General features: G+C 38.3%; 1 protein-coding gene and 1 pseudogene across 1 annotated transcript in view; both read left to right on the forward strand.

Moving 5' to 3' along the window:
• scfd1 (sec1 family domain containing 1) overlaps window positions 1-8,558 on the forward strand; it is a 29,484-nt gene extending 20,926 nt beyond the window's left edge. The window contains exons 18-25 of the mRNA XM_052145454.1: window positions 116-178; window positions 281-356; window positions 3,589-3,642; window positions 5,517-5,569; window positions 5,899-5,932; window positions 6,304-6,369; window positions 6,460-6,528; window positions 8,366-8,558. Of these exons, the coding sequence (XP_052001414.1) occupies window positions 116-178; window positions 281-356; window positions 3,589-3,642; window positions 5,517-5,569; window positions 5,899-5,932; window positions 6,304-6,369; window positions 6,460-6,528; window positions 8,366-8,389 (439 nt within the window). The 3' untranslated portion in view covers window positions 8,390-8,558. The remainder of the gene's footprint in view (window positions 1-115; window positions 179-280; window positions 357-3,588; window positions 3,643-5,516; window positions 5,570-5,898; window positions 5,933-6,303; window positions 6,370-6,459; window positions 6,529-8,365) is intronic.
• Window positions 8,559-12,100: 3,542 nt separating this feature from the next.
• LOC127656747 (visual pigment-like receptor peropsin) lies at window positions 12,101-12,623 on the forward strand (annotated as a pseudogene).
• Window positions 12,624-13,413: the final 790 nt, after the last annotated feature.

Raw genomic sequence — 13,413 nt, forward strand, 5'->3', positions numbered from 1 at the left:
TGTCCATTGTCAGCAATCACATCATAACACACTTTCACACTTGCCTAGTTACTACATTCAATGCAGCAGAAAGATGAGAACAAAAGTGTTGCAACTTATATAATCTATTTTCCAGAGCGTTCACCAAGATGGCTGCAGCACCAGCCAATTATGGGAGCAGTGGAGTGAAACCAATGGGGTATAAGGCTACACCAAATTGAATTCCCAAAATGCGAATCCTTTTGTTGGTGCCATAGAATTTTGAATACAAAATTATAATGGCCTGCCTGTTGTATTTTAGACTTTTCTCAAGGGTGATGAACACCGGCTCCCAGTTTGTAATGGAGGGGGTAAAAAATCTGGTTCTGAAACAGCATGTGAGTATAAAGACTTTTCATATACTTTAACCTACATTAACTAACCTATTCTAACTATTCATATCTGCATTGGCTACTATGAACTACACCATAGTAACTGACTTAAATTAAATTAACTGCACCTATCATGTTAGATTATTCCTCAAATTTAGTGGCTTCTTGAGGAGAGGTGGCTATTTCTTCTAAGAGATCACAACTAAACAATTTTCACTTGAAGGGCAATAAAATGGGTGAAAAAATCCCATATACTTCAACTGAAGGAAGGACCCAAGCTATATCTTGGGACCAGGATATTATAGCAACATGGGGGTAGGCTCTAAGCAATGTAAAAAAAAGTCAAATGTAATTAAACATGAGGTTGGTCTCACTACTGAAGAGAAACAAAACTTCTCTTATTTTCTTTGTTGCATAATTTGCCTCTATGCTGCCTTTACATGCTATCGGAATTAACCTACTTCCAACTTCTGAAGTCATACTTTCGAGTAAGAGACATGGAAACATGGATGTCATCAGGTTCAATCTTGCATATTTCTTTGATAACTCTTATTTTTGAACTGTAATATGTTAGTCAATTTGCTGAAGATAATGGAATTTTGGTCAAATACATACTATTTCCTTTGTGTAAAAAAAATAACAATAAACATCAAATGGCTCCTAATAAACGTGAATGTATATAACCGAAATGGCAAACAATAACAACGTAGCTGCATTTAGAAAAATGAATAAGGGTTGTCAATCGATTACAACTGAATGGAAATTAATTACATGAAATGCAGTTGCATCTCAATATTTACCTACAAAAGCCCCCCAATGACAATAATTCAATATGTAATTATTAAAATTCAATAATTATAATATATATATATATTACAAATATAATAATAACAATTATTAGAAAGCATTGTTGCAGACAAGTGGCTTTAGAATGCAATGTATTGTTTATTTCCTTATTATTGAATACAAGCCCATCACTGGCCTTGCAATCCATTTTGCAAATTGAATTTGTCAATCTGTTAGAGAATGTAAAGACTTTTCTGAGCACATCTCACCTCATCTCACGCAATGCATCATCATAGCTTTTTTAGTTCACTGTATAAAGTTAAACGTAGTTTGAAAATACAGGTGAAACTCGAAAAATTAGAATATCGTGCAAAAGTTCATTAATTTCAGTAATTCAACTTAAAAGGTGAAACTAATATATTATATAGACTCATTACAAGCAAAGTAAGATATTTCAAGCCTTCATTTGATATAATTTTGATGATTACAGCTTATGAAAACCCCAAATTCAGAATCTCAGAAAATTAGAATATTACATGAAATCAATAAAAAAAAAGGATTTTAAATACAGAAATGTCGGCCCTCCGAAAAGTATAATCATGCATATGTACTCAGTACTTGGTTTGGGCCCTTTTGCATTAATTACTGCCTCAATGCGGCGTGGCATGGATGCTATCAGCCTGTGGCACTGCTGAGGTGTTATGGAAGACCAAGATGCTTCAATAGCGGCCTTCAGCTCTTCTGCATTGTTTGGTCTCATGTCTCTCATCTTTCTCTTGGCAATGCCCCATAGATTCTCTATGGGGTTCAGGTCAGGCGAGTTTGCTGGCCAATCAAGCACAGTAATACCATGGTCATTGAACCAGGTTTTGGTACTTTTGGCAGTGTGGGCAGGTGCCAAGTCCTGCTGGAAAATGAAGTCAGCATCTCCATAAAGCTTGTCTGCTGAAGGAAGCATGAAGTGCTCTAAAATGTCCCAGTAGACGGCTGCGTTGACTCTGGACTTAATAAAGCACAGTGGACCAACACCAGCCGATGACATGGCTCCCCAAACCAACACAGACTGTGGAAACCTCACACTGGACTTCAAGCATCTTGGATTGTGTGCCTCTCCATTCTTCCTCCAGACTCTGGGACCTTGGTTTCCAAATGAGATGCAAAATTTGCTCTCATCAGAAAAGAGGACTTTGGACCACTGAGCAACAGACCAGTTCTTTTTTTCTTTAGCCCAGGTAAGACGTTTGACATTTGAAGCCCATGTCCAGGACCCGTCTGTGTGTGGTGGCTCTTGATGCAGTAACTCCAGCCTCAGTCCACTCCTTGTGAAGCTCCCCACACATTTGAATGGCCTTTTCCTGACAATCCTCTCCAGGCTACGGTCATCCCTGCTGCTTGTGCACCTTTTTCTTCCACACTTTTCCCTTCCACTTAACTTTCTATTAATGTGCTTTGATACAGCACTTTGAGAACATCCAACTTTTTTGCAAATACCTTTTGAGGCTTTCCCTCCTTGTGGAGGGTGTCAATGATGGTTTTCTGCACAACTGTCAGGTCAGCAGTCTTCCCCATGATTGTGAATTCAACTGAACCAGACTGAGAGACCATTTAAAGGCTCAGGAACCCTTTGCAGGTGTTTTGGATTAATTAGCTGATTAGAGTGTGACACATTGAGCCTACAATACTGAACCTTTTCACAATATTCTAATTTTCTGAGATTCTGAATTTGGGGTTTTCATAAGCTGTAAGCCATAATCATCAAAATTATATCAAATAAAGGCTTGAAATATCTTACTTTGCTTGTAATGAGTCTATATAATATATTAGTTTCACCTTTTAAGTTGAATTACTGAAATTAATGAACTTTTGCACGATATTCTAATTTTTCGAGTTTCACCTGTATGTCTCGAAATCACTGCATTTGGAATTGTGCTCTGTCCAGCTGTTTTTAAATGCAAGAACGCGTCCTTGTGCTGTTTCTGTCAAGCAAGCCTGAGTTTGGTTTGTTGTGTGTACAGCTGCACATTGCTTGTACAGCTGGAGTTTCACTTACTGCCCCCTGCTGAAAACAGGTTGTACTTCAAGCTTGAATTGCTCCGATGGTAGGAACATGCTTTATTACGGTCTGGGGACATGATCAATTGCATAAAATTTTTAACATGTTTTCTTTATATGATTAATCACACTCATACGTTTTAAATCAACAGCCCTTAAACCTATCATTCACTACAGAAACCATACTCTCCTCCACCATGTTGAAAGTTTCCTCCCAACTCAAATTATTCAGTTTCCCTGTCGCAATTGCGACTCCAGGAGGGCATTCATGTGCAACTTCCGAGTAGGAAACTTGTATTTACGATCATTCTGATAGTATGTGAAGGCAGCACTAAGTTCACATGTGATAATATTGAGGTTTTTGAGCTTATTGTGATTCTCATTTGTATGTCTCGTATAGAACTTGCCAGTTACTCGCATCTTGGACAACTTGATGGAAATGAAGTCAAACCCGGTGAGCACTTAATCTGTTCTTCTTACCCCTCGTAAACTCAAATATTCAGCAGGTTTTGCTGCTCTATTAGTGTGACACTTACATGAAAAGTAAATAATAATCCTTCATCTCATGGTTGTTTTTTTTTGCACAAACACCTGGCTAGCCTAAATGCTAAAAGCCTTTATCCAAAAATGTATAAAGCTCATTTGTCTTTGTCCAGCGTGCACATAATAGTGTGTATCTATAAGGGTGACTGCTTTACCTCCCACTGCTGATTAATGCGTATGACACTGGAGCGCTATGGGACACTGAACTCACTCTGAAAGGGGCACTGAAGAAGCGCTTTGAGTGTACCCAGGCCTCAATCCAGGCAATCTGATCTGTGCGGTTAATGCAACTGTCTCTGCCAGGGAAACACCTGCAGAGAGAGAATGAGAGCAAGAGAAGGACAGGCTTTCTAGTGAGCAAACCCCAAACAAGATGTATTAAATTTCTAGGGCTTGGGGATTTGGAAGCGCTCCATTTGGGCTTTTCACCTTTGTGAAATGGAACAAAGGTGCATACCCCTCTGAGCGCAAAGCTACGTTTAAAGCAGGGAACTTCTGTATGCAAACTGGATTCTGTTCTGCTAGACTCAAGGGTCTCATCCCTTTAAAAGCTGCAATCGACTGTACATCAAGAATCAGGTACTTTAACACACTGGCTGTTTTCAAGTTATTGCTGGACCGTCTTGAAGGAAAAGTCTGCTTTGAAAATGCTTTGAGATCAACTAACTGCCGGGACTGTGTGGGGGGAATGATTGATGCTGATTTTTTTTATAAATGTGGAAATACTGAAGAGGATATGATGTGGCAATTCTTTGACAGCGGCCTCCTAATATGACTTTTAAGACTTTTTTAGACATCTAGATTTCTCTCTAAGCACACTTCCAAGAACTATTCTGAAGTGTTTTAAATAATGTAATGTAGGTAGCGAGCTGACATATTAGCTCTTGAAATCATATGCTGGTGTAACAGTTGCCTTTTAGCATCCCCTTCTCCCACTTTGATATAAAAGACTATTTTTCCCTCTAAAACACCCTCAGGGTCCCTCAAATCTTCTTGATCTCAAAAGCTGGGGTGGACAGGTTGCCGTATCTCTTTACCAACTGGAAATGCTTCCAATTCAAACCCTTGAACATAACAGTGTTATCATTTTCTCAGCTAGTGGAATTTCAGTGCCCTGCACAATAAAGTTCTTGTTGGAGAAAATGGGTGACTGTAAGCCTCAGAATGATCCAGAATCACCTGCCTTCACTACTTGTCCATTTGAGCATCACTTTGACCGAAAAAAATAGATCTTGTCTCATAAGAGCTAAGAGTCTGTTCCACACTTGCTATTAATATTGAGCCTCGCTACCCAGGAAGGGTAAACTGATAGCAGAAAAATCTGGAGTATTTAGCCTTTTGGAAGGACAATGGAGCTCCTCTTTCAGAGAGTTGACGGCAAAGTATTTTTTCCAATAATGAAGTATGCGCCAGGGCTGCCAGGTCAGTCTAACTGAGGTCCCGTGGGGGAAGAGACTGGCTTGGCCCATCCGATATGGAGGAAGAGGAAGTAGGAGGCCACTGGCCCCTATCTCAGAGACAGCTCTCCTCAATTTGTGTCAAGACTGTTCAAAGCAGGAAGATGATATCTGGGTATTTTAGTCAAATTTAAGGAATGGGAGAGGATTTTTTTTTACCAAGTTCTCGGACTGTATTGTTGCTGGGAAGCATTTTATCTTGATAAGCATTTAATGCAGATGTATGAGGTGGTTTTTGGAGGTGGGGAAAATGCAGTGAAGGTTATTTCATCCTTAATCTATTTACGTGCTCTACAATCCCCAATGTTATGTGTTTTGATTTTTGTAGGAGACCGATGACTACAGATACTTTGATCCCAAGATGCTTCGTGGAAGTGAGAGGTAGGACACCAAAGATGAAGACTAGGCTTGAGAGTCATGAAAGCTTCTTAGATTTTCTAATGATCCATCTCTATGTTTGACTTGGTCCTGCTGTATTCAAATATTATGTTAAAGGCATTTGATCCATGGAGGAATTTGAATCGGTTGTGTCTTTATTACATACACATAAGGTATTAAAGTTAGGTAAATACTGGATCCACACTTTCTTGCCAATGCTGCAGCTTTGCACTGAAAATATTTACAATATAAGATCTGTCGTCTTTCCACAACTATTGGCTGTTTGCACTCTCAGTGATGATTAATTAATTCTAACTCTTTAACTTCCTCAGCTCCATTCCAAGAAACAAGAACCCCTTTCAAGAGGTGAGTATAGAAACCAACACTGATATCTGATGTTTACAATGAGTGGTCTTGATTTTGCACTGTGAAGATGTTGATATGGTATCTTCATGGTTTGGCACCCATGCACTGTAACCTGGCAGGGATAATCTGTGTTCACAAGGCACAGACAGTCTTCTGTTCCAAGTGGAGATTAGGCTCTGCTGTTGACAAAGTGAGCTGGAAACCCAGAGTGTCTGAAATTATGTCTGTAGGAGTGCCATTCATTTCAAGAAGAGTCCTTCTATGAAATATGAATATATTTTTTAATAGAATACTTTTTACAGGGAAAAAGCATTGAAATGCCAATTACCAGTAAGATCAAACAACTGATGTCAGCTTTTCTTATTTCACAGGCCATTGTCTTTGTTGTTGGTGGTGGCAATTACATAGAGTATCAAAATCTTGTTGACTACACAAAGGTATGCTTGACACATTTTGATATGTGAAATGTCCTACTTGAACTTTTTTGCCAATGAAGATGAGTGTAATTACTTATTTTTTCTCTTTAGGCCAGGCAAGGGAAGCGGGTTCTTTATGGCTGTAGTGAGCTTTTCAATGCAGCTCAGTTCATTAAACAGGTACGATCACTTCCCCTACAGCAAACACCTGTAATACATTTTTTGTTTGAATCACTGTTATAAAAAAATAACATGTCATTACAGACTATGGGCCCTATTTTAAGAGTGCTAGTGCTGCCCAGCGCTATGCCATAAGTCATAAACACAAAGTTTTTTGGGGTATTTTCGTGCAATCATTCACCAAGTCTAGGCACAAGTGAGTTTGGCTAAATTGTGAGCACAAAGCGCTAATGGGCTGGGTCAAGTGCAATTGAATTCTGAGGCACTGTACTTTGTCCTATAAAATAGTCCATTCCCTGTCAAGCACCAGCGATATAAACAAAGAAAGCACATTCATAAGAAGTCGGTAGTGTAAATGGACTGTATGCAATGAATTAGAGGAATAGAAATATTTTCTTTTGTTCATTAACTGCTTCCTTATTGAATGTCTGGCATATTTCTATGACAGGGACACGCTTCTTTTATACACATGGAAAATGAAAATTGAGAATGTATTATTAATTATTAAAGTATTATTAATAATGTTCATCTACTGACACACAAATAATGACTAGTATTAACAGTGATTGTATCAGAATGCACTTCACTTCTACCAGTTGAACCAAAAAAAATTACCAAACAAAAAAAAATACACATAATATAATAATATAATCAAAATAAGTGGTAAAAAAATTATACCAAATCCAGTTTACTCTCTCCAACTTCTTCCAGCTGCCCATTTTGAGTGACTTAAAATTCACTCTATGACAACAGGTGGAAAACGCCAATACAAATTAGATCATAAATACAGTTGTAAATATAAACATAATAAAAATGTTAAAATAAACCATAACCTAAATATAGTTTAACAGAAATCCCATAAAAATACGTTTCATAAAACGGCTACAACAGTTATCGTCAAGGACATAACTTAATGCTCCACTATATTTTTAAGAGTTTGGATATTAACTTTATTACCTGGTGGAATATCAAATCTGCAAATGCAGGAACTGAGTTTAGACTTAGTGCTGAAAACAGGCGTGCTTTTGAAACATCTTAGAGCAATTATATATTTCCCGGGAAAATAGCAAATTGCGCTTTTGCGGCACTTCATTTACATAAAATACACCCACATTTTGTGTGCAGACACCCACAAATAGTGCAAACACTTCCACTCATGCACACTTGTGCTTTGATAAAAAGACCTTGTGCATGGTTTTGCACACTCACGAAAATAGAGCCCTCTGTTAGGCATTTAGTGCATCATTCAAGATTTCAGTCTCGGTTTCACAATTTGCGTCACGTTTCAGCTGAGTTTCATATTTTCACATACATGGACAGAATTCCATGAAAAATGTGTTGCTCTGCAATCCATCTGATTATCCCTGAGTTGGAGGGAACAACATTGCTTTGAGTGTCTTGGAATGCTTTTTGCTGCTTGAAGCAAATCTACTTTGTACTTTGTCTTAACAAAGTTGACACCAAGTCATAACGTGCCTTTCCCTCTGTAAATATTTTTTATACATTTTGCCCAGTTCTTTTTTCACATAGAATTCTTGTTCATATACTTTTACCCCATATTCCTCTGCCTGAGTGAAAAAGAGGGGAATGTTTTGTGTCTCGCTTCTTACAACGTTAGATTTTAGGTTATGTGTGTGATCTGTATCTGGCACCTTTACTGCAAAACAAGTCTCCTCTAGAGGGATCGAAAAAGTTGAACAAAATTGATATCTTCGCTTGGCCATGAATTTCAGAATATGACTCAAATTATTCAGTAGTAATCCTACATTTGTTTAAGTATTAATGTGTTTATGCAGTATCAGAGCTGTTAAGACTAAACCCATTCATTTTTCCACAGCTCTCCCAGCTTGGTCAGAAATAGGAGCATTGAAGTCCAGTTATCCAGCCTTTTCCAAACTGGAATAAATATCTCTTCAGTTATTATCCATTAAATCCCACTTATTTGAGAATCACTGCTATTCCATGTGCTTTATATTGTTTTTCTGTACCATTTAATGAAATACTAAATGTTCCTGACAATAAAGTCTTACACACGACTTGTGTACTGTTTTCTTTCTTCTGGATCACTTTGGGCCATCAGCATATGTGTAGACATCTAAAGTCTCAGGTTTATCGATGTCGGAAGAGTTCAAGAGTGGAGGTAAATGCCTTAACTGATTTGGTGACAAGTGCTGTCCCAAAATCTCAGTCTCTAAAGTCCTTAACAACATAAGGAGATTATCCAGGAGATAATCATTTAAGGAGATAAATCAACACTGCCCATGCTACATGGCACTTTAGATGTGTTCTCAAGCAAAGATTGAGGGCAGTGTGTCTGGTCTGGGTAGCCTGTGAATATCTGCTGGATGTGCTTCACTTCTGGTTGGAACATCAGAGTTGAGCCAATGAAGAGAGCAAGACTGTAAACCCTAGCAAACCTCTGCCTGAGATGAGTCCAATCTAAAAGTTTCACCATCATCTGAGACAACATCATTGAAGATGGATACGCACAATGTTCTTCCCTTCAGTGTCACAGTCTACAGAGTGTCGAATGGAAAGGAAACAGCTATTGGTGTATATTTGATTATATTTGGTCATTAAGATCATGTCGATTGTTAAAAAGTTTGTTATAGTTGTCAAATTTGCTGTGCTTTATATGATTTGAAGCTTTACTACATTGAAAGATGTTTTGTGATAAGAGAGATAAGGTCAATTTTACATATCATTTTTCGATAGGATGGATCTCTTGGATTTGAAAGGGGGCTGTGATATTTCTTTTAACCAAGCAAAGGAAGTCACTCAAACCGCAAGATTTTTTGACACTCAAACTTGCAGTTTTGGATGCCAGTATTGCGATTTTTGTGTATTCTCATGGAATTCTTGAAGTTGTATTCAGAGATGAGGGCTATCTTATAAAGATGCTTTGGACATGCAAGTTAACAGCACGATTCTTCATTAAATCCTTTTGTAGCTTCTCAAAATATTATGTAAAACCACAAACTGATGTGAGAAGTCCATCACTCTGTTCTTTTTGCTGTCTGGCAGGTGGTGTTATGAGGCAGAAGGGGCTGTAGAGAGTAATTATTTGTACTCGTTCCAAGTACATCGGCATGTGTACTTTTATCCCCTAATCTTGCTCCCAAGGGCCTGGTTAGTGGGTGATGGAGACAAATCAAGAGCGATTACTGCCTCTGAACAATTGAACTGTTTGCAATGTACAAGATGTGTCTTGGCCAGGTGGATGGATCCCTAATCCTCTTTGGACTCATCAGCATCAACACGCTGACAGCCATCAGTGTCATCCGCTACATCAAATCTTGCCAGCCTCAGCATGGTATGCATGATTTATTACAGCTTTGTATAGCTTATAACCAATTTACTCTCACTGAACACTTTATTATGGCGCATAATTTAACACACAGCCCTGTTGCGAATGTCACTTATCCCGCCCAATTCGCAAGCAAGAGGGAAGCTCAAGCTGGGGTATCATGTTTTCTAGTTATCTAGAATATATCATTCCAGAGTTTATATAATTTGTAAACATTATATTTCTAGCAAGATATGTTAGCATTGACAACTCACAGACTGTAAGGTATATGCCCTAGCACGCCCTCATTTGGCCTGATTGTGGAAACGTGGCTACCAAGATAAAAAATGTCTCATTCTGATGGTTGATGTGAACATTACCTGAATCTCCTGACCCATATCTGCTTGATTTATGCATTGCACTGCTGCCACGATTGGCTGGTTAGATAATCGCATGAATAAGTAGGTGTACAGGTGTTCATAATAAAGTGCTCGGTGAGTGTATTGTCCAGATGCTCAGTTTAGTGGGGCCAATGAAATCTGTTCTGCAATTACGTAATAAAAACGGTGCCATTATTTTCAGGCATTGTTCTGATGGAACTACCTAAGTTCAGACTCACAGCTTTTTTAGGGTTAGTTTGTTAATCAAAGTATTTTAGCCCCCACCAATTGTACCTTGTGTAATAGAGCACAACAGTCTGGTCTCTTAAGCTAAAGTCCCATTCATTTCCATTGGGGAATTGATTACCTTGAGTTCCAAGATTGTTAGTTGAATAGGTATGCTTCTAACTTTTTTTTTTTTTTCCTGTCATGTTTAATAGCAAATCTAGTGAGAAACTACACTATCCCTGATCATGAGGAGGAAAACCCATCAATCAGAGCATTGCAGTAAACTGTGTCAAAAGAACCCAGCAGAGTACCTACTGCCATGATGCACTGCAAATGATGCAACAGAGTCCTCTCTCCACACATTCGAACTACTTACATATTTTTCCACACTTCCTACATATAAGGATTATTTACTTATAATCAACAACTTTAAATCAGTTGTTTTATATTTTTCCATTGTTTTTTTTTTTTTTTTTCGTTTGTAATGCTTCTTGGCATTTTAGTTCAGTCCCTCATTAAAGACGTTATGTATACCTTTGACTTTTTATTCGATTTTTAAATACTCTTTTGCTCCAAATCATAGTTTGTAATTTTGTGATTCACCTCAGAGCTGGTTGGTTTGGTTCATGACTTGGAACACGTTTATGAAAGATTTTATGAAATCCCTATGGGGAAAAAGGGTGAACACTGTTGTGCTCCATTATCTCTTAGCAGATGCTATTTGCATCTTGTAAAAAGTGGAGATACTATACTAGTCAGAATCAACTTTGGTTGTCCGCACAAAAATACTAATGTATGTGCTCTTCCCTCCAGGCCACATCTCTTACATCCATTTAGCATTTATTATACATTTGGGTGCAAAAGTACGAGCCTGATTGGGCAGTGCTATTTACAAAAAGTCTCCACATTATCCATTACTCACCTCATCTGACAGTTGTGCAGTACCAAAATACCATATTCTATGACAGCATTCTAGGAGCAGTGGTCAAAGAAACTGGCCCAAAACTAATTGGAATTTGCAGTCCCTGTTCATTGCATGGTGTTCCTTTTATCGAGCCAACATTTATTTCTCGCGTATTGAACAATTAATGATTCAGCCAGATTCTTCCAAAATCTCTTTAATTGATTATTTGATAAATTACAGATTATTTTCATTATTTATTTTTAGAATATCTTCAGACTTGGCAGCACAAATACTAGATAAATCAGCATTATTATATTGAGAGAACTGTGCTGATTCAAGTGTTTCTGCAATATCCTCAGCTCATCACATCCGCAAGCATAGCATCAGCATGGTCATAGCAAAAATGTGATTTCATTACAAATTTCCTCTGCATCTCACAAATATGGGATGTGTGAAATTGACTGGGGACAATCTCTGCACTCTGTTTCTATGAAGCTCTCCATCATCAGCATTTTCTTCTTCAACTTCATGTCTGTGTCCATAATAGTTTTTACCTACGTGTCCATCATTCGGAAAGTCAACACCATCCACAAGTCTAGCCAGTGAGGAGATGTCAGTGAGAGGCAGCAGAAGATTTAATATAGCACTACATGGGTAAAACTGTTGCTCAAACCCGCTTAATTTCCCCCCATAAGGGGCATTTAGTCATTCACCCAAAGACTAATGGTCCTTAAATGCGGAAATGTGCTCTTATGGCAGATTCTCTCCTATTAACACCGGTCCGTATGTAGTAAAGTGTGTTTTAGATTCTCACTCAAGGTCTCCTTCATTCTGTGTGCGGCCTTCCTGTTGGCTTGGTCCTCATATGCAGTCATTTCCATGTGTACCGCATGGGGTTACCAAATCTCCCCACTCAAAGGCATCCTGGCAAGTCTCTTTGCCAAGTCAGCAAGTTTCTACAATCCGTTTATCTACGTTGGCATGAGCTCTAAGTTCCGTAAGGACCTGCAGGCTCTGTTCTACTGCCTCAGACCCACATCAGTGCATTGACACACCCCTCCTATTCCAATGTCCCAGCCTTGTGATGTGCAGGTCAACATGAACGGCTTCAAAGAGGATTAGCTGTTGAATCCGGACTCCAGAGTGGAGATGGGCCATAATGCTAATGAAAGTGTCCTGGAAGAGAAGTTGGAGTGTCTTGCTGAACTTGAAAGCCAGAGTTTGTCCCTTAATGGAGACTGGCAGCATCAGTCATCAAGGACTTTTGAGGAAATCCAGCAACTCTGGAAGACTTTGAGCTTTTGCTGTATTATTAATGTTAGTTTTGTTTTATGCATATTTATATAACGTCAAACTTAAATGATAAACATATAATGTACATTCATTGTCTGTTGCTACAGTATCTAAATATGTGAAAATTGTGCATAGGTGAGTAATAAATGGCAACAGCCTAGAACACTGCATGTTGCTACAGTCAGGTCCATAAATATTGGGACATCGACACAATTCTAATCTTTATGGCTCTATACACCACCACAATGGATTTGAAATGAAACAAACAAGATGTGCTTTAACTGCAGACTTTCAGCTTTAATTTGAGGGTATTTACATCCAAATCAGGTGAACGGTGTAGCAATTACAACAGTTTGTGTATGTGCCTCCCACTTTTTAATCATATAAAATTGAGATTAACACTCTTATTTAACTGAATTTCTGTCTCCGAGGCTTGTTAAGTGTTCATATACACATCTGAGAAAGCAAATTGTTTGACATACTTAGTGCAAACTTTAGTCAATTGATTTTTGACTTTGTCCAACTTTAAAAGCCTTAAGCATTTTTAGCTCTATGAATAGTAAAGAATGTGTAATAAGTACACCACCAGTCCCATGGACCAGAAATACACCCAAACAAGGTGGAGGAGCTATAATTTTAAGCCACCACATAGGGTACAAAATTAGCACTCATCAAGCACCAAATTGCAAGTCAGAATTGGGGAATTGTTATTACAATATGTACAGTCTTCTAAAAAAAAAATAGTTTAGGGAATAGATGGCTGCCCCCTTTTTAACAGTTTTTACCTCTTTGAA

This window comes from Xyrauchen texanus, chromosome 16 (assembly GCF_025860055.1).
Source record: "Xyrauchen texanus isolate HMW12.3.18 chromosome 16, RBS_HiC_50CHRs, whole genome shotgun sequence".
NCBI classification, from domain to species: Eukaryota; Metazoa; Chordata; class Actinopteri; order Cypriniformes; family Catostomidae; genus Xyrauchen; species Xyrauchen texanus.